Source organism: Sus scrofa, chromosome 17 (genome assembly GCF_000003025.6).
Source record: "Sus scrofa isolate TJ Tabasco breed Duroc chromosome 17, Sscrofa11.1, whole genome shotgun sequence".
Classification (NCBI taxonomy): Eukaryota; Metazoa; Chordata; class Mammalia; order Artiodactyla; family Suidae; genus Sus; species Sus scrofa.
The window spans coordinates 11018513-11041338 of NC_010459.5; the positions used below are offsets into that span (position 1 = coordinate 11018513).

The 22826-nt window shown below is 38.1% G+C and overlaps 1 protein-coding gene across 1 annotated transcript in view; it reads right to left on the minus strand.

Moving 5' to 3' along the window:
* Positions 1-22826, minus strand: part of KAT6A (lysine acetyltransferase 6A) — a 107157-nt gene that overhangs the window by 15695 nt on the left and 68636 nt on the right. The window contains 4 exon segments of the mRNA XM_021078038.1: positions 822-915; positions 1970-2131; positions 3659-3800; positions 15106-15221. Of these exon segments, the coding sequence (XP_020933697.1) occupies positions 822-915; positions 1970-2131; positions 3659-3800; positions 15106-15221 (514 nt within the window).

Genomic DNA, 22826 nt, shown 5'->3' on the forward strand with positions numbered 1-22826 from the left:
AAGAATGCTTTCAGTTTTTAGGTTAATCCTAAAGAATCCTAGGGGGGAAAAAAAGAAAAAAGGCAATAGAACATATCTGCAATAAAATATGGCCAGGAATACAGTCTATGGCCAGGCAGAAAAGCAGAATAAGCTTCACTGGTCCACATGAGAATTAACACTAGTTAATTCTGATATTTACAAGAACTGCCTGAATCAAAATCCTTAGCTTGAATTATTCTTCTGAATGTATTCCTTTAAATATTATTATTTTTAGCAATTATCTGAGGGAAAATATGCCTTCGAATACCAATACTTAATAATCAATTTACTCCAAGCATACATCTACTTCTCTAAATAAGATTATCAATGTATAAAACAAAATGCAAGTTCCACAATGATCTTTTTAAAACTATTTTCAATTTTTAACTCAGATTATTTACTCCATCATTGGCTTCTACTTTTTTAAAAAAGGCGCACTGCAAATTTTAACCACAAGGTAGAGCCTGTAACTAAAAAATGATGCATACATTTTCTAACACTGGATAACAAAAAAGGGCAGGTGCTGTACGTCTTTATTCGTACTATTTAAGTAGGTTATACATGTTTTTAATATTGTTGTGGGACAGAATTACTGCATAAAGTAAAACTACATTCCACTGTAAATTAATAGTTACAAATTAAAGATATTTGCTTATAGATCACACAGAAGCTCATATCCAACATTAGCTATTTTAAAATATTTCATGTCTAACCAAAAGTAAAAACATGCTCCTGGCCTTAGGCTATAAAGTCCTATTCAGCAGTATGACAATGAGCAATTATGTTACTATAATCCTTACTGAAATCGATGAGAAACCTGCCATAGCCCTTGCGTTGGTACTGGGGAAGAATCATTATACAGGAAACGTTATATTTCTGTTGGCAGTGCTTTTCCTGGTGGAGAAAATAGAAGGCAAGTTTTAAAACAACAGGCTGGTAAGACTGAACACTAATGCTAATTTTTAAGAGACAAAGACTAACAGTCAAAACCAGAGCCCTGGTCCTTTGGGAATAGCAATGCACATCAAGGAAAAAATACTCCTCTGGGAGAAGACAGGACAATGTTAGGTCACAAATGTGAACTGCCATTACCCACAAAGCAACCATCTCAAGAGAATAAAAATATAAAATAAAACAACACTACCCAATACCATCTGCAACTCAAAAACAGAATGTCAATGCCTGAGATGAGCAGAGGAATCTGAAGCCCAACCTATCTGCAAAGCTACACTTGGTGCATCAATATGGCACCAAGAAGCAGGAAGATTTATCAAAATTTCTAAGTTGCTTTTATTTCCTACTGTGTTGCTACACAGGGTGGGTACAAATACGTTTTTTATAAATCAAGCAAAATATTTTAAGTTATTTTTAACCACTGAAATAGCTTACAAACAGAACTCATCTAAAGCTAGGACTATTCACTTAACTATTTTATATTTTACACACTTAGATTTTACCATGGGCTTGCTTAAATAAAAGCACATCTCTTACAGTGTTTGACTACAAAAGAAATTTTTTTTCTCCCCAAGAGAATGTAAAATTAAAGGAGGGAGAGAAAATATCCTTTAATAAAAATGACTTCTTAGACATTCTTAATCTCTATGCCTAAAATTCAAATTAGGAAGATTTAAACTGAGAACAAACTCAGAAAGGTAATGACTTTGTTTATCTCATAACTTCTATCTGTTATTGCCATGAGACTATAAGTCACTTTAAGGTATTCCCTCTGGAGTATAAGCAGCGGTTTATGCTCCCAGGAGAGCAGTCTGTTGAACGTTACTAGGCACTGGCTGGCACCTCCTAAGTTTCTCAGTGCTCCTTCAGTTTTCCTTTCCCCAAAAGCTTGACGGCACCCAGAATGTGCTACATCCTGAAGTGTCTCCTAGTAAGAACCAGCAAACACTGTTACAGATTTCCATAGAAATTCAGTTTAAGCTGATATACTTACTTTAGAAAAGTACCCAACAAGGTGGCAGCCCTTGACATCATTCTGTGTTAGTACATAAAAAAGAAATGGCTCCACGTCATAATAGAGTGTTTTGTGGTCAAGAAACAACTTTGCCAAGAGACACAGGTTCTGACAATAAATGGTACTCACATTCCCATCAACCTAGAGGAATAGAAAGAGACAAAACGGTCAGCAGAGTCTCGAGTCCTAGAATAACAGGCACTGGTTACCAGCACCTGAGAGTATCCATAGTCCAGCCTAGTGGAGCCGCCAGCTCTCAGAACACAGAGACTCATAAGCCATCTCTTGAAATGGCTGAAGACAGTACTGCCACTTTAAGACAACTGAATATATCAAACAGTACCTCAGCAAAGCCAGAGAGGCTCAATGAGAAGGTGATGCCACTTTCTGCTTTTATAATAGAAATGACTATAGGAATCCTTCAGATGGCAAGATGATCTGATGTATTTTTGCAAGTATTTAATTCAGCCAAAAGTCTAAATGCAATCTCTTCTAAAATACATCTGTTAAGTAACATGAGGTGTATACTACAGTTGAATCTGTGCCAGCAGCTAGAAGCAATGTAGCCCAACTGCCATGATGAAATGTCCCCCCCAGATAAAGCTACTTGAGGGATTAGTAACTGTTCTCAAAAGCACCAAGCAGGTTCCCTAGGCAGCAACCTGGTAAATGAAATATTTCCTGGACTCAGGTTGGCCAAGATCAGGAGCAACAGGCTATACTGCTCCTGACACCCCTGTACTCTTGGTGTTGCTGGAGCCTGCTCTTACATTAAAATGCCAATGATTACTCACATCAGACCCAAAAGACATTTCAAGGCTGAAACTTCTTCAACAATTTAAGCAATTTCACATTACTTCTTATAAAGTATACACCAATATATGCTTCAGTGGGAAAGCAATTTGATCCTGGGTATACTGAAGCAGTACTGTACACAATACTGTAACACAATTTCCCTCCCCACAGGGCGAAGGGCTCCTCTACTCGTCACTAAAATAAAGGCTGAGGGAGAATCAAGAAAGTGAGAGGTGGAGGAGGCCCTGACCATTTGAAATTCCAACAGCGCAGTAATTAACCAGCCTGAGCACATGGCAGGTACTCAATTAATACTTGGCAATCAAACCACAGAACTGAGGATCAAGAACTTAAAAACCATTGTTAACAACACAGACATTGCAGAGGTCATACAATCACAACGAAAACATAAGAAGATTTACTACAGCTATTACATATACCTCCATGAAATATTCCTTTGTACAGAGCAGTAGAAATCTCTTCACTTAAGTGCCCTATTTCATAGATTCTAAGACACAATATTATCACATCTAAATGTCAGTAAATTCTGTTGGTATTTAATAATCAAATGGAGTCTTACAAATCTTAACTAGCAGTACTTTTTCCTTCTTAGTGGTACATAAGCTATATTACAATTGATATCTGTGACTCAAATGAAATACAGAATAATTTATTCAGAGATCAATCCTGTGAACTTCGTAGCACTTAGATTGGCCCAATTCTGCTTCTCATACAGCTGAAATTACTCAAGAGTGAGCGAAAAGCAGTAAATAACATTTCCCCCCAAATTCAGTTGCACAATTAGATAAAGTACAGGTGGGCGCTGTATTTGAAATGGACAGGAAGACAAGTATTAAACACTTTCTACTTTACCTCAAAAACAGAAATATCACTCTTTCTGTAGATCTCATTAGCAGGAGGGTGGAACCAGCCACATTTCTTCATGTGCTGCTGCAGGATGGTTCTACTTTTCATATATTTTAGACAGAATTCACAGAGATACAATTTAGGCAGCCTGTAAAAAATTACACAAGAGGGCTTTAGATTTTATAAGACTTTAAACTTCACAGTTATTAGTATTATTTTTTGGTGGTCGCTCCTGTAGCGTATGAAAGCTCCCATGCCAGGGAATGAACCTGTGCCACAGCAGTGACAATGCCAGATCCTTAACCCACAGAGCCACCACAGAACTATGGGGAACATATTCTTTATTGATTCTCATTACTACCTAGGTAAAAAGGCAGGGAACGTATCACAATCCTCATTAATCAAATGAAAGAAAGGAAAAACAAAAAAAGATTAAAGTAATATGAATAACAATATCCAACAAATTAATGCTAGGAGGGCAGGGGTGAGAAATCAAGACACCTAGTCCAGTGCTCTTCCTGTTAAACTAACTATCCATCCTTTTTTCTTTTTTTCTTTTTTTTTTCTTTTGGCTTTTAGGGCCCCATCCATGGAGGTTCCCAGGCTAGGGGTCCAATGAGAGCTGTAGCTGCCTGCCTACACTACACCCATAGCAATGCCAGATCCGAGCTGCGTCTGTGACCTACACCACAGCTCACAGCAACGCCAGATCCTTAACCCACTGAGTGAGGCTTGGGATTGAACCTGCATCCTCATGGATGCTAGTCAGATTCGTTTCTGCTGAGACATGACAGGTACTCCCTTTCCAGCCTTTTCAAATCACCCACTGACAGACATGAAAAATCTCACCTTCTCTCCTCCTTGATATCTCCAATAAGTAGAAAACAAACTCTACTTTGACAACACACCAATATGAGGAAGATTTTGTTAAGTCATATACTTTCCTCCTTTATTTGACCATTTACTCAATAATTTCAGAAAATGAGTATCTATTGAATACTTACTGTCAGGCCCTGTGTTGGGCACACTAGGTATAGAGTGCTGAGTAAAATGGACATATAGTAGGTATTATAAAAGCATATTTTCTATATACTTTTAAGTATAAAATTACAATAGCGAATGTTTTTTTTCAAGTTAGGACATATTATACTACCTCCTTCCTTCCACCCCTGAAATTTTGGCTTTCACTCTGGTTAAATATCACATTAAGCCCTACAACTCAAAAGTTTATTTTTCAACAAGTGAAATAAAATTTCAAATTATTCATTTAGATACTCTCTGTTATATTTATGTAATTTACATTTATTCAATAGTTTTTGCTATTTTAGCACTAGTTTAACAGGACTTCTTTCTTATAATGTTCTTTCATGAGGAGCTAGGCAATAAAGTGATCTGATAAGTTCATAATGTAATGGAAGGAACATAAGCTAACTAAAAACCAGTGGCTTTTTAAAATTATTTTAGCCTGGAGTTCCCGCCGTGGCGCAGTGGTTAACGAATCCGACTAGGAACCATGAGGTTGCGGGTTCGGTCCCTGGCCTTGCTCAGTGGGTTAAGGATCTGGCATTGCCGTGAGCTATGGTGTAGGTCACAGACATGGCTTTGATCCCGCGTTGCTGTGGCTCTGGCGTAGGCTGGTGGCTACAGCTCCGATTCGACCCCTAGCCTGGGAACCTCCATATGCCGCGGGAACGGCCCAATAAATAGCAAAAAGACCCCCCCCCAAAAAATAAATAAAATTATTTTAGCCTGAACTGAGATGACCCCATGGCTCTCTATTATAAAATACACATCCCATGTAGCCTCAGCACAGAGGTGTCCCTGCAGCCTGAATGTGTCTAAAACTGGTCATGCCTTGGTAACCTAAGATCTGATACTAACATTAAAACTTCATATATAAAAATAATGAAAGAAACGATGACAAAAAATATAATCCAAATAAAACACTGAAACTTCCTTCACATAAGTAAGTACTAAAAGTGAAGGGAATTTTTCTTAAAAATTGCTTCATTAATTTAGTTGCTATCAGTTTGGATAGCTATGCTTTAAGAAGATTAATCTAAATTAAAGAAAAAGTAGATTTAACACACAAAAATGTCTGATTTGTTAAAGTGTGAAGACCACAGATAGCTATTTTTTCAAGTTCTAGTTCAGAAGCAGCTTTTGAAGCATAATTATAATTTATCTGAAAACATCTAATATTCAGCTAAAGCCTTCCCCAAGTGTATTTATGGAACACTAGTTCTGTATGCACCAAGTATCTCATGCTCAAATAAGGTGGGAAAAGGCATGTGATTCTTCTTCCTTCTTCCTTGGGGATTCACAATGTATATTAATTCCTTCTCTATAATCCCACATCTTATTTTTAAAACTGCCATTCAAATGGCACACTAAAAGCTCCAAGGAACTGTTGTGGAATAGTATTTCTAAATGTTTACGATATGTAACACTATTTTCAAAAATATCTACTATTAGTCAAACCCAAACAACCTGACACTAGATCATTAGTACAAAAGTCATTCCAGAATAAAGTACTGAGTAAAACAAATAATGCCTGACACCAGAAATAAAAGAAGCAGGAGCCAAGAGCATGGAAAAGAAAGGTTTCCTAGGCTACTCTGCTTATTTCCTTTGCATGTTGTCTCAAACTACCCAGAGAAGGAACGGCAGCAGGAGAAATAGCTTTTTCCTTCTTTACCACCAGAAATTAAAAAATCTCAGAATGAAACAGCCCCAGTTGTAAACTTCATCATCTAGCACGGACACTGAATGTATTTACTGAGTCTCAAAGGTGCCCCACAACTGCCAGCCTGTCTTCCTGAATACCTGAATTTTGAATGATTTCTTCTTTTTAAAAAAAATTCTTGGAGTTCCCGTCGTGGTGCAGTGGTTAACGAATCCGACTAGGAACCATGAGGTTGTGGGTTCGATCCCTGGCCTTGCTCAGTGGGTTAACGATCCGGCATTAGGTTGGTGTAGGTTGCAGATGCAGCTCGGATCACACGTTGCTGTGGCTCTGGCATAGGCTGGCGGCTACAGCTCCGATTCGACCCCTAGCCTGGCAACCTCCATATGCCGTGGGAGCGGCCCAAGAAATAGCAAAAAGACCAAAATAAATAAATAAATAAATAAATAAATAAATAAATAAATAAAATCCTTTTGCCCACGCCCAAAGAACGTGAAAGTTCCTGGGACAGGGACTGAACCTGTGCCAGGGATTGAATCTGTCTGTGCTACAGCAGTGACCCAAACCACTGTAGTTTCAATACTGGATTCTTAACCCACTGAGCCACAAGGGAATTCCCTGAATAATTTCTTCTTAAAAGAAAGGCAGAAGGGAGTTTCCTGTGGCATAGCAGGTTAAGGATCTGGTATTGTCACTGCAGTGGTTTGGTTTGCTGCTGTGGAGTAGGTTGGATCTCTGGCCCAGGAACTTCCATCTTCCACAGGTGCAGCGAAAGAGAGAAAAAGAAAAAAAGAAAAGAAAGTAAAAGAAGGAGGGTCTCCCTACATAAATGTTATCAATGGCATCCTTCTCTCCCAACTACTCTACTATTTACCTTTCATTACCAGTTCTAAATTGTCAATGAGCTACACCCAGAAAAGACGAAGACTCTTTGAAAAGATACATGCACCTCAATGTTCTTAGCAGCACTATTCACAACAGCCAAGACATAGAAACAACCCAAGTACCCATCAAGAAATGACTGGTTTAAAAAGATGTGGTACATATATACATATAATGGAGTATTACTCAGCCAGAAAAAAGAAATGAAATATTGCCATTTGCAGCAACATGAATGAACCCAGAGATTATACTAAATGACATAAATTGGACAGAGAAAAAAAAATATTTTGTGGTATTACTTATATATGGAATCCAAAAAAGTAATACAAATGAATCTAGATACAAAATAGAAACAGACTCACAAACATAGAAAACAAATTTATGGTTACCAAAGGAATAAATTAGGAATATGGGATTAACAGATGTAAACTACTATACATAAAATAGATAAGCAATAAGGACTTACTGTGTAAGAGGGAACTATAGTCAATATCTTTTAAGAACCCATAGAAAATAATATAAAAAAAGATATATACACATATAAACTGAATCATTTTGCAGTTAACCTGAAACTAACACAATACTGTAAGTCAACTATACTTCAATTTAAAAATAAATTCTCAATGAACAATTTTAACTTGTTAAAACATGAAGATACAGAAGGTTCATTTTGAGGGCTAAATACTATAAATAAATAAATAAATATATACGCCCTACAAATGCGAATCTAAGAAACCTAAACAAAATCCTGAACTTTTAAAATATTAAGAAAGAAAGTGAAAGAGAGATGGAGGGAAGGAGAAGGGAGAAGAGAGGGTGAAGAGGAAGGGGGGAGGGAGGAGGGTAGGGGAAAAGAACAAGTGACTTTTTAGGTTATGATAATAAATGCCAACTTTAAAAGCATCTAATTCAACTTTTAGGTCTCAGAGACTTGAAAATAAAATGCAGGTTATTTCCTACGGTCTATAAGAGAAGGTCTAAAGTTTTAAAGTTCTAGTAGTAAGCAAGTTGTTTAAGAAAACATCAGAAGAAATGGAATCTCTGACAAAACTGCTGCCAAGTCTTATCTGGTATATTGCGAGTTTATGCTATTTACTTGGAATAGCAAGATGTATGGCATTTTATTGATGATTTGTTAAAAAGCTTCAGTGGAACTTAATATACGAAAAATAGTAAAGTAGAAGCAAGCACATGATCTACTGAAAAGGCTCTTATTTTTCCTTTTTTCCCATACTGAGGATAGCTGGTGTACAACACAGTTAAGTCAAAAATTTTAAAGGTTATACTCCATTTATAGTTACATTAAAATACTGGCTATATTCCCTGTGCTATACAATTTATCCTTTTAGCTTATATTTGTTCCTCTTAATCTCCTATCTCTATATTGATCCTCCCCTCTTCCCTCGGGTAAGTTTGTTCTCTGCATCTGTGAGTCTGTTTCTTTTTTTTGTTACATCACTAGTTTTGTTTTGTTTTTGTTTTGTCTTTTTAGGGCTGCCCCCCACAGCATATGGAGGTTCCCAAGCTAGGGGTTGAATCATGGCTACAGCTGCCAGTCTACACCACAGCCACAGCAACCAACGATCCAAGCCATGTCTTCGACCTATACCACAGCTCATAGCAACGCCGGATTCTTAACCCACTGAGTGAGGCCAGGGATGGTTACTAGTCGGATTCATTTCTGCTGCGCCACAGTGGGGACTCCTGTTTTACTTTTTAGATTCCGTTATGTAAGTTATACAGTATTTGTCTTTATATGACTTATTTTTACTAAGCATATATACCCTCCAAGTGCACTGATATTGCAAATGGCAAAATTTTATTCTTTTTTTGGCTAAATGGTATTTCATTGTGTGTGTGTGTGAACACATCACATCTTTATCCATTCATCAACTGATAGATACTTCTTCCATATCTTGGCTATTATAAGTAAAGCTGCTATGAACTTTGTTGTTTTTTGTTTGTTTGTTTGTTTTGTTTTTTTTTTTTGCTGCATCCAGGGCACATGAAAGTTCCCAGGCAAGGGACTGAATCCAAGCTACAGCTGAGATAACACTGGATCCTTTCAACCCTCTGTGCCAGACTGAGGATCAAACCCATGCTTCCACAGCAACCTGAACCACTGCAGTCTGATTCTTAACCCACTGTGCCATGGTGGAAACTCCTGAATATATATTTTTTTCGTTTTTTTTCTTTTCTTCTTCTCTTTTTAACCCCTGCTTTCTGCGGCATATGGAAGTTCACAGACCAGAGATCAAATTGGAGCTGCAGCTGCAGGCCTACATCACAGCTTGAGGTAATAATGGAACTTTAACCCACTGAACCAGACCAGGGATCAAACCTTCAACCTCATGGACACTATGTCAGGTTCTTAACCCACTGAGTCACAATGGGAACTCCTTGAACATATATTTTTTTGAATTAATGTTTTTGTTTCCTTTGGATATACACCCAGGAGTGGAATTGTTGGATCATATTATGGTAGTTCCATCTTTAGTTTTTTGAGAAACCTCCATACCGTTTTCCACAGTGATGACACCAATTTACACTTCCTCCAACAGTATGCAATGGCTGCCTACTCTCAAATTCCTTGCCAACATTTGCTACTTGTAGACATCCCATTCTGACAAGCATGAGGTGATATCTTATTGAGGCTTTAATTTGCATTTCTCTAATAATTAACAATGTTGGGCCTTCTCATGTGTCTGCTGGCCACCTACATGTCTTCTTTTGAAAAATGTTGATTCAGGTCTTCTGCTCATTATTTAATCAGGTTGTTTTTTGATGTTGAGTTGTATGAGCTGTTTATATATTTTGGATATTAACTCCTTATCGGTCATATCATTTCCAAGTATTTTCTCCCATTCAGTAGGCTGTCTTTTCATTTTGTCAATGGTTTCCTTCACTGTGCAAAAGCTTTAAATTTAACTAGGTCCCATTTATTTACTTTTGCTTTTGTTTCCTTTGCTTTAGGAAATAGATTTTTAAAAATTGCGGCAATTTATGTCAAAGAGCGTTCTTCTGACATTTACTTCTACGAATGCTATGGTTTCAGGGCTTACGTTTAGGTCTTTAATCCATTTGAACTTATTTTTGTACGTGGCTTAAGAAACTTGTCTAGGAATTCCCATTGTGGCACAGTGGAAATGAATCCGGCTAGTACCCATGAGGATGTGGGTTTGGTCCCTGGCCTTCACTCAGTGGGTTAAGGATCTGGTGTTGCCATGAGCTGTGGTATAAGTCGAAAACACAGCTCACATCAGGTATTGCTGTGGCTGTGGCTGTGGTGTTGGCTGGCAGCTGCAGCTCCAATTCGACCCCTAGCCTGGGAACATCCATATGCCGCAGGTGCGGCCCTAAAAGGCAAAAAAAAAAAAAAAAAGAAAAAAGAAAGAAGAAGAAAGTTGTCTAACTTCATTCTTTTGCATTAGCTGCATAGTTTTCCCAGTACCATTTATTGAAGAGACTGTCATTTCCCCATTGTATATTTTTGCCTCCTTTGTCATAGATTAACTGACCACAATTGCTTAAGTTTTTTTCTGGGCTCTTTATTCTGTTCCTTTGATCTCTGTGTCTGGTTTTGTGCCAGTACCAGACTGTTTTTGATGACTGAAACTTTGTAGTATAAAGTCAGGCAGTGTGATGCTTCCAGTTCTGTTTTTCTTCTTAAAGATTATTTTGCCCACTGTATCTACTTTCTGAAGAGTTCTTTTCATAAATGCATGTCAAAAGCTTTTTCTGCACCTACTGAGAAGATTTTTTATTCTTCAATTTGTTAATGTGGTGTATCACACTGACTGATTTGCATCTGTGGGATAAATCTCACTTGATCATGGTGTATGATCCTTTTAACGTACTGCTGGATTTGGTTTGCTAATACTTTGAAGCTTTTTGCATCTATCTTCATTAGTGATACTGGCCTATAATTTTCTTTTTTTGTGGTATTTGTGTCTGGTTCTGGTATTAGGGTGATGTTGGCCTCATAGAATGAGTTTAGAAGCATGCTGTCCTCTGCAATTTTTTGGAATAGTTTGCAAAGGACAGGTGTTAACTCTTCACTAAATGTTTGGAAGAATTTACCTGTGAAACCATTTGGTCCTGAAGTTTTGTCTGTTAGGACTTGTTTTATTACTGATTCGATTTCATTACTGGTAATTGACCTGTTCATATTTTCTATTTCTTCCTAGTTCAGGCTTGGGAGAGTGTACATTGTGAGGTATTTGTTCATTTCTTCTAGGTTGTCCGTTTGGTATATAATTGTCGTAGTCTCTTATGATCCATTGTATTGTAAAAACCTTTTCTTTATTAAAACCAAGCCTACTAGGGTAACACTGTTAGTCTAAAGGGAATAATTCAATAAAACTCCTAGAAAAAAGTAATAGTACCAATGGCCACAGTTTTCTCCCTGAGAGGATGTATCACACAGCGAGAACATTACATCACATGAAATGAAGTGCAGCTGCTGAGATGATGAATACTCCCTGCCCTAGAGAATACTGCTGGGTGCTGCTTTCTGTCACCTTCTCCCTGATAGCACCCAGGCCCATATCAAGTAGGTGTATGATAACCCTAAATAGCTGCATTGTGGGGTGTAGCCTCATCCTTGACGTTTATTTTTAAGTCACCCACTACACTGACACCACAGTCTGTGAAGGCAGGACTGGGCTGCAGGTGTATTGCTTCCCTTAACTTCTAATGCAAATACTCTTCCTGGGAATTCCTACAGTACCTGTGTGGCTTCTGAACATTGTCCAAGATAGTAGCAGTTTGTGCGAACTTTATAATACATCAACTTGTAGTAAAATTTTAATACAACAATAAAGATTATATCAAATATTACTTAAGTTGAAGATTATGGTATAAGCCATCTATCTGAGATCAATCTAGATAGCAATGCTACATGGAGTAGTGAAGCATAGTGGTTAAAGGTGATGGCCATGTGCTAAAAGTGGGATTAAATCCTGGTTCTACCATTTATAGGCTGCATGATCTCGAATAATTTGCTGGGCCCTGGTCTATAAAACAAAGATAGCAATATCCACCTCACAGAATTATTCCAGAGTTGTTTAGTCCTGTAGCAAACTCAGTCAATGATAACTATAGATGTTATTATTTGTAATTAATACTATGAATATTTCTATTCTCCTTTCATCCATTTTACTTCATATTTAAGTCACCCAAAGACCTCAAGGATGCTATTCTTTAGTAACTAGGGCTGTGCATAACTGATGCATCAAATCAAATCAGCAACAGGATCAAAAGCAGCAAAATTCCTAAGCTACTCAATTATGTGGTAATCTGCCTTCTTAGGATCTTACTATGATCTTGGAGCAAAGCGGCTGTTAAGAAGCTAGGTTCTAAATAGCTCGGGAATAAAGGATACCCTATGACCACAATTCCTCTTGCCTTTAGCCCATTTATGTCATTTTTAAAAGGCAAAGTTGGGCCCTTTATGGACCTGTTTGCCATGTGTGAGAATCACATGGCCCTGTTGGAGAAAACTAGGGTTAAAACTCTGGTTTATATTCTTCAATATCTAAAACAATCACACTGCTCCAGATGAAGTAGCATTATTACTTTACTGCTGTTGTTTCATTTGGGTTTTGGTTTTGTTTTTAAAGTCAAGGATGTAAGAATACTTAACATACATTGCACACACAAATATCTGAGTATTATAGGAGGTAATGCATAATCCCACTCCCCAAATGATTTTTACTCTTGTGATCTGTCCTTTTTTATTTTTACTTATCCAACTGTTTTGTTTTTGCATGCTTTAGGACTTGGAAATTTTTAAAAGTGTTTAAGACCTTTAATGAGAAAATAATTTAGAAGCAATTTAGCAGAGAATAATAAATAGTCATTATCAAAGTAAAAATACAGGTTTATTATTCGGAAAACATAAGCTCTCTAAACATTTCAATCAACTCAATTTTAAAAGAACTCAGAAGTAGGGAGTCCATGTTGTGGCTCAGTGGGTTAAAGACCCGATACTGTCTCTGTGACCCAAAACTGTCTCTGTGAGGATGCAGGATCAATCCCTGGCCTTACTCAGAGGGTTAAGGATCCACAAGCTGCAGCACAGGTCGCAGATGTGGCTCAGATCCAGCAATGCTGTGGCAGGCCTGCAGCTGCAGCTCTGATTCACCCCAAGCCCAGGTACTTCTACATGTCATAGGTACAGCCGTAAAAAGAAAAAGAAAAGATAATAATAAAAATAAAAGAACTCACAGAGTTCCCGTTGTGGTTCAGTGAAAAGGAATCTGACTAGCATCCATGAGGATGCAGGTTCGATCCCTGGCCTCACTCAGTGGGTTAAAGATCCAGTGTTGCAGTGAGCTGTGGTGTAGGTCGCAGACGAGGCTTGGATCTGGCATTGCTATGACTGTGGTGTAGGCCAGCGGCTACAGCTCAGATTTGACCCCTAGCCTGGGAGACTCCACATACTGCAGGTGTAGCCCTAAAAAAACAAACAAAAAAAGAACTCAGAAGTGAAACATGCCTAAACTCTTTTAAATATATATGTGGTTTTCTAAAAATGCAATTAATTATAAATACATAGACAGAAAAATCCTAAGTACTGATGAATTTATTAAATTACAGAATATTTTCTGATGAAAAGTTCTGGGAACCCTCCACAATGGTAGATAAGGAAATATATAGAAAACATCTACAATTCTACTTAAGAAATTAAGAAAGTTGAAGAATTTTACAGTTCTTATCCTATTGCTGCTTTCTATTACAATTCCTACTACACTTCTTGTTATTTATTTTTCTGCTGGAAATATTTGTTTACTCCTTCATTGATAAGTTATTCCCTCAAACCTGATTAAGAAGTCAGGTTCTAGCAACAACTTTATCTAAACACAAAGCAACATTTTTAATGAGACTTAATATTTTAAAAGTCAAGAGCCTCCTAATTCTTCTGAGACCGGCTTGCTCTCCGTTCGTGAATCAACTGGTTTCTTCTCCTCCCCTTGAAGGAAAGGGAAAAGGGGTCTGTGGTTCCAATCCTGGCACTACAACCCCTGGAACAGCTGACAGTAATAATCTTTTTAAACCTAATGAAGAAATTAACTCCTCAGCTTTGCTGTTCTTGATCATACAAGATCTTGGCTATCCAGAACTCCTGCAGAGGAAACTGACTTGCACACCTGTGTTCTGTAGGTAGGAATTTCCTTTCCTCTTGTAACACTGTGTGTGTGTGTGTGTGTGTGTGTGTGCGCGCGCGCGCGCACGCGTGCATGTGCATGCACATGCGTGCCTGTGTGTTTTATGTATATGTTATATATAATACATACACAATACAGAAATATATTTATAACAAATTAAGATTGCTGTTCTTCTTTGGAATCAATAGAATATTGCCTTGAAGATCTCTCACAAAGTTTGGGGGTAACTGACACTTTAAGAAATAGCTCTCAGTTGCTGTGTTTCATGAGCTTATGTGTTAGTTTCTTGGGGGTCTGCTCTCTCTTCTTGTTTTGTCACTGAGATCTGGGTCTGAAAAAATATTCTCACTCCTATTTTTCTATTTCTGTTAGACTTGGAAACCAGACAAACAAGTTATTAAGCTACATGGAAAGAGAAAGTTAAAAAAAAATACTGACTTCTAGTTTTTGGGGTTTTTTTTAACCATTATATCAGCCTACTCCCAGCTTCTCAGAAATAACCTACGTTAAAGCACTGTGTATACTGTAAAGCACTAAATAAATCAATGTTGGTATAATTATTTTGGCTAATATTTCAGACAAACCATGTCACTAAGTAGGTAAGAAGCTATGTAATGACCGTACTTTGAACATATGGTTTAACCCACAGGGTACCCTTCAGGTGCTGGAGTTCTATGAATCTATAAACAAAAGGTAAATGGTATCTCAAAACATACCTTGAGTATTCTTGAGGATATGGGGAAGAGTACCAGGTGTGAATTTCATACTTCCCAAACTCAATGACAGAGGGACAGCGGACTTGAGGGTCAGGGGGACCAGTCACTCCAACTTTCTGTGCAGTCAGAAAACACATTACAGAGGTTAGCTAAATTACATACCCTGAAATGGATAACAAAACCAAACACCCATCTGAGTCTAAGTGTTGCCTTGTCAGGATTCCACAGTAGAATTTAAAAAGCTAGGAACAAGCTAACAAGTTTTGAAATAAGCTGTATTATTCTTTAAGTAGAGTATCCAATAAAGAATAAAAATGCTAGGGAATCTCTCAGGACCAAATCCAGCTGGTGACATTGCATTTTCCATATTTAATAATACTGAGAATACTTGACTCAAGCAACCTCACTCCTTGATGCCTTGGTTATTAAAGAGACGCTGCAGGCATTCGGAGAGATGAGATGGGGTGGGAGGAGGGCTGCTTGCCTGCCCAGGCCACAGCGAGGGGCCCTGACTGATAGCCACAGCAATGCAGACAGAAAGGACTTGTCTTTTAGTTTGCCAAAGCAGATGTTAAGAACAATATTAAAAAAATATAACAAAACAAGTAACGGAGTCTTCAATTAACTTTATAGTGCCCCAATTCATTAGTGGTTTTTTTCATAGATTTGACCAAAAGAAAAAATACTCTTGTTAGTCACATATTTTTATCCCTTTTTAATCTACCTTCTGCTTATAATGAAAGTAATCTCTATGCATCTAATCTTGCAATGACCTGAATTACAGTATCTTTTTTAAAAAGAAAGGATTATTTATTTGTTTGTTTACAGGCTGCGCCCAAAAAGTCCCCAGGCCAGGGATGGAACCCATGCCACAGAAACAACCTGAGCCACAGCAATGACAACAGTGGATCCTTAACCTGCTGAGCCACCAAGGAACTCTGGAATTACATTATCTTAAAAAAAGGAGTAATCTGTAAAGCCTTTATGACTTCCACATAAGCAGTTCAAATACAAGCCACTGTTAATGACTACAACATCAGGTTTTAAAACCTTAAATTCAAGGGAATTTGATTTGCTCTGCACCAATACAGCAAGAGACTCATGAATATGCATACATGTATACAGGAACACCTCAGAGATACTGTGGACTCAGCTCCAGTCCACAGCAAAAAGGGAATATTGCAACAAAGCTGGTCACATGAATTTTTCGGTTTCCCAAGTGCATATAAACGTTATGTTTATACTATAGCCTATTAAGTGTGCAGTAGCATTATGACTTTAAAAAAATGCACATACCTTAATTTAAAAATACTTTATTTCTAAAAAATGCTAAGCATCATCTGAGGCTTCACCAAGTCCCAGAGTAGTATCAAAGACCACAGATCACCAAAAGTTTGAACTACTGCAAAATTACCAAAATGCGACAGAAAGACATAAACAAATGCCGTTCGAAAAATGGTGCTGATGAACTTACTCAACTCAGAGTTGCCACAAACTTCAATTTGTAAAAAATAAATACAATTATCTGTGAAGCATAATAAAGTGAAGTACAATAAAACAATGTTTGCCCATGGGGGTGGTATGTATAGGACATATATAAGCATGTATATTTATCATGGATATTCTATAAACATCAACTGACTTTTTTTAAGAAGGATGTCAGAGGTTTTTATTCACTGTTTTCATATAAATTCATTTAAGGATGAAGCCTCTTCACTACAACTCATTTGAGAACTCTCCCTGGTCTTTCTAACCATTCCCTTTTATAAAAGGCCAAGGGACTGATCTCAGGTTTCATGCTGGAGCACAGCCAGGAGAAGCCTCACCCTCCCTTAGACACCTCAAAACAAAAGCCAAACATCTATTAGTTGGATAAACTGTTTTGACACCAAGGAGCACTGAGGCTCTTCAGAAGGCAAAAATCAAAAAGAAAACCACAAGATAGGATTAAAATAAGATTTTTCTGTTTCTCAAAACCAAAAGAGAACTTTGCAAAAGATTCTAAACACACTGTTCTTTTGGCTACATTTCAGAATCAAGTATTCCAATTCATAAAGTAGTGTCTTTTAGTATGTCTTCACAGGTCAAAAATAACAAGAACAGTAGTACAGAGTATCAAAATAAACAATAGAAGAAACCAATCTAACTTTCTGAGCTGAGATCACATAGGAAGCAGAGAAGCTGAGAGCACACACCTGCTGTGGCACCGCCTGTTGTTTGAGAGCTTTCCCATCCACTGCCTGGCGCTCTTCCAGGTGGATGCCCGACGTGAAAGTGGACATCCAGCTCCAGTACAACTGTTTGCACATCACCGCAACCAAGACAGTCTGTGTAACTCTAGACTCAACGGCAGACCTCTCCTGCCTTCACTCACCCTGGCTCTTCCACACTGTGAAATTCGCACACCCACCTGTCACCACCACCTCCAGTTCCCTTGTGAAAGAAAGCCTCTGAGCCAGTGTGCTTCCGTTCACTGAGGTTTAGAAGTTAACAAAGGCTCTGCGCCTTGAGGAAGGAACAGCTGCATCTACACCACACTAAATTAACCCAGTCTTGGCCAAAATCAATTTGTCAAATCAGAATTACAAGGTTATCTTTGCTAAGTCATTTTATTTTTATGTTTCACTCAAAATTTCATCAAACAGGCAACTCTCCAAAGTTGCAGCTATCTAATACAATCAAGAGCACAAATTATTATTTTTTTAAACTTTTAACTCAAGTTCTACTACTCTGTGCCCTGCTTCTCATTTGAAAATGCCAATCTTTAAAATGTAACACATGTTCTGGGCCAGAATGGACATTTTAATCCAAGAAAGTAAGGGAGGTACTACACGCACTAGTAATTGGGCTAAACCAAAAAGTAACCTCACTTACTTATTTTGGCCATGCCGCAGCATGCAGAAATTCCTGGGCCAGGGGTCAAACCCGTACCACAGTAGTGACAACCCTGGATCCTTAACCCACTGAGCCACCAGGGAATTCCCAAAAGGTGACTTTAAATACGCCTATTCTAGATAGTGAAATTTTAATCACCAGGAGTTTATGAGAAAAGATTGTTAATTACTCTTCTAAAAAACCTCCACTTCTGTTAAATGACTTATTTAATTTTAGTTTCCAATATACAGAGATCACTCTTGCATAGAGAGACCCCAAGTCCAGATCAGATACAAAACAAAAATTACAACTGATGTACCCTGCCCCACCTTTGTTTTCTATTCTCCATGGGAAATGACAGTCTGAGGCAGGAGTGGAGGGTAGGACCGTACCCTTATTATCAGTATGAGAATGTGAAATGTGGGAAGAAGCCATATTTTTGTTAGAACACCTTCCTATAAAAACTAGCAAAAATTAATTCTGTTAATTAGGGATTAAAAGTTACATGATGAAAGAGACATGTAAGAATGAGTTCACATGTTGCAAATGTAAGAAACATGAACTTTTTAAGGAGAGTCAGCATATATAGAGTTTGCAGACTCAGCATCTTACACTGTGAACTCAGGTAATCCCCACAATCAATGTGTGTGGGGAGATGGGGGTAACAAGGCTCAGAGAAGTTAAGAGACAGATGCAAGGAACTCCCACTCCCGCTGTGGTGCAGTGGGTTAAGGAACCAACAGCAGCAGCTAAGGTCGCTGTGGAGATGTGGGTTCGATCCCCAGCCTGGCAGGGATCTGGTGTTGCCGCAGCTGTGGCATAGGCTATAGCTGCAGCTCGGATTCAATCTTGGCCTGGGAACTTCCATATGCTGTGGATGCAGTCATAACATTTAAAAAAATTTTAAACTGGAAAAAAAAGTGAAGCACAAAGACAGAACAAAACAGTACATGGTGAGATGGGACGTATAGGTACCTTCAACTAATTAATTTCTGAATTCCGAAAGTTTGTGTATAATTATTTTTGAACTGGAACTTAACTTTCCAAAGAAATGAAGCTACGAGTCCACAGTCTCTTATCCAAAGTCCTTGGAATACAATGTGCTCTGGAATTCTGAATTCTTCTCATTTTAGAAAAGAACTACAATACATGTGTGTGTCTTAAATCAATAGCCCCAGCAGGATTGGGGACAACACTCCATAATCAGGTACATCAATATTTCTTTAGCAAAGTGTACAAACATTCACATTAAATAACTAAGTTAGGTAATAAAGAATATATAGTGTCCCAAGTCAGTTCAGATTATGTTTTGCCAACAACTGAATAAGGGTAAATGAGACTTACTATAAAATGAGTTATAATTGTTTTTTCACTCTCCAAAGAAGTTATACATACCGATGGCCAATAAGCACAAGAAAGGATGCTCAACATCACTGATCATCAGGGAAATACAAATGTAAACCAAAATGAGATCACTTCACACTCATTACAATGGCTACTATAAAAAGCCAAACCAAAACACCAGAAAATAACAAGTGTTGGAGAGCATGTGGAGCAACTGGAACCCCTGAGCACTGCTGGTGAAAATGTCAAGTGGTATAGCCACTGTGGAAAACACTGTGGCAGTTCCTCTAAAAATTGAACACAGAATTATCATATAAATGAGCAATTCTACTTTTGGGTACAGAGCCAAAGGAATTGAAAGCTAGAACTCAAACAGTTATCTGTATACCCATGTTCATAACAACATTATTCACAATAGTCAGCAACCCAAGTGTCCAATGATGGATAAATGGATTAAAAAAAGACGTTGTCTAGGAGTTCCCATTGTGGCTCAGCAGGTTAAGAATCTGCCTAGTACCCATGCGGATGTGGGTTCGATCCCTGGCCTCGATCAGTGGGTCAAGGACCCAGCGTTGCCCCAAGCTTTGGTGTAGATCGCAGATTCTGCTAGGATCTGGCATTGCTGTGGCTGTGGCATAGACCGGCAGCTACAGCTCTGATTCGACCCCTAGCCTGGAACCTCCATATGCTGAGGGTGTGGCCATAAAAAGGAAAAAAAAATAAGATACAGTCTATGCAATGGAATATTATTTAGCCTTAAAAAGGAAGAAAATTCTAATACATGCTTACAACATGGATGAACCCTGAAGACATTATGTTAAGTAAAATAAGGCAGACACAAAAGGACGAGTGCACTTACTTCTGTAAGGTCTACCAAGAGTAGTTAAATTCACAGACTGAAAGTAGAATGGTGGTTGCCAGGGGATGGGGGAGGGAGAAATGGGGAGTTAGTGTGTAATGAGTACAGACTTTCAGTTCAGGAAGATGAAAAAGTTCTGGAGATGGATGATAGTGACGGTTGTACAACACTGTATATGTACTCAATGCCACTGAATTGCAGTCCTAAAAACAATTAAGATGATAAATTGTATGTTACGTATATTATACCACAATAATTTTTTAAGTTTTCAGGACTCTGGATCTCAGAATTCTAGGTGTGACTATGCTATTTCCTATCTCTTTGCCCCATGCCTTTTCCTTCTGCACTTCTTTGCTTTACCAGTAAATATTGATAAAATCTGGGATCCTGTCTTCAGCTCTTTCATTCTTTCCCTCCACAGGACTGATAACCCATGATCCTACCAGCTTTTCACTTTCCTGAGGCTTCCCTCTTCTCCTTATCCAGCTTAGCTTCAAGGTCTTTTACTGTACCTCGTCTCTGCATGTATCCTTAACTTTTTTTCTCATCTCCTGATTCAAAGAAATCCCAACTCTGGATAAATTCAATTCTCCAACACAATTTAAGCTATTATCTTCACATCTGAACATGGTTAGAGAAAAACACAACTGCACTAACTACTCTCAATTTATAACTCATAACCACTAACTTCAGTGACGCTTCTCTACTCCATTCATTCTTGCACTCTCCTAAAAGAGTATTTCATACTCTCTGCTGTCCCTCAAGCCTCCAGTACCTTGTACCCTGTCTTCATGTTCAACAATGCCTTTGCTTTCTAAGAAGCAATCAAGAGAAAGTTTCTGCAGCTTTCCAGGCCACATCTGAATGTCCACCCCTGTGCCCAGAGACCCTGCCCAAGGCCAATGCCCCACTTCCTCTTACCTATTCAAAGACATAGTTCCAACAATTTTCCTTTCTTTTTTTGCATTATCAGGTTTCTCTTTACTAAATCATTCCTATTATCTTCCTATATTAAAAAAGTATACCTTCTTTTGCCTTTACATCTCCATCCAACTATCTCCTTCCTGCTCCCCTTCATTGGAAAATATCTCGAGTAGCCACACATTACTTCTATAACCAATTTCTCTTCTTCCATTCCTTCCTGACCCTGCTCCAATTATACCCTTCCTCATTATATAAACAGTTTCTCAAGATCACCCCCATGTTACTAAATATGATGATCTGGAGCTCCCTGGTGGCCTAACAACTAAGGATTCGGTTTTGTCACTGCTGTGGCTTACGTCCGATCCCCGGCCTGAGAACTTCCGCATGCCATGTAGCCCTCATCTCATTTGATCTTTCTTCATCTGGATCATTGAAAAAGCCCCTAAACTGCTTTCCCTGCTTCCATTCTTGCCTAATTCCAATCAAGAAGTGGTCAAGAAAAAACTTTTAATGCAAAACTGATCCCTGTAACAACAACAAAAAAAGCTGATCCTTCTATTTTCTTGCTAAAAATCATTCAACAGTTAAAGATGTGGTGTATGCACATGTACACATGTACATAGATATACACTCACTCTTTCCTACTCCCTCCCTGCCCCCTCTCTGGAATACTACTCAGCCATAAAAAAGAAAGAATTAATGCCATTTGCAGCAACACGGATAGACCTAGAGATTACCACACTAAATAAAGTCACACAAAGACAAACATTATATGCTATCACTTACATGTGGAATCTAAAAGAAAAAAAAAATGATACAAATGAACTTAAACAGATTCACAAACATAGAAAACTTATGTTACCAAAGGGGAAGAGGGTGAAGTATAACTAAGAAGTTTGAGATTAACAGATACATACTACTATATATAAAATAAACAACAAAGACCTGTACAGCAAAGGGAACTATATTCAATATCTTGTAATAAACCATAATGGAAAAGAATTTTTTTTAAAAAAATCATTCAATGATTTCCCACTAGAGTTACAATAAAAACCCAAATCCTAACTTATGTCCTCAGCCTATCCCTCCAGCTTCAGCTCCTGTGACTCTTTTAAGTCACCATACTCTAGTTATACTGGCCTTCTTTAAGCAGTCCCTCAAATTCACCAAGTTCTCCCATGCCTCAAGATGTTTACAGGCAGGGAGTTCCCTGGTGGCACAGTGGTTTAAGGATCCAGCATTGTCACTGCAGTGGTCCAGTCACAGCTGTGGCACAGGCCCAATCTCTGAACCAGGAACTCCCTCATGCCATGAGCATGGTAAAAAAATTAAAAAAAAAAAAAATTTTTTTTTTTTTTTAATTTAAAAAAGATATTTACGGGCAGCCCCCTAGATCTGGAATATTATTCTCAATAGCTCTTTGCCTTGTGGACTTTCTCCTTATCTTTCAGATTTCTGTATATATTATCACCACCTTAAAAGAGGAATCCCAGAAACCTGGACCAGGAAGTCCCTCCTATAATTGCTCACTACTTGCATATTTCCTTCCTATCACTTATCAGATTGTAATTAGATTTAATTATCTGATTATTTACTATCTGTCTCACTAAACAGACTGAAGGCTTCATCAAGGCAGCATCCATGTCCTGTTGTTCACTCTACAGCTCTAGTTCCACACCAGGTACATGAATCCTGAATGAATGAACCTTGTGGAGAAATA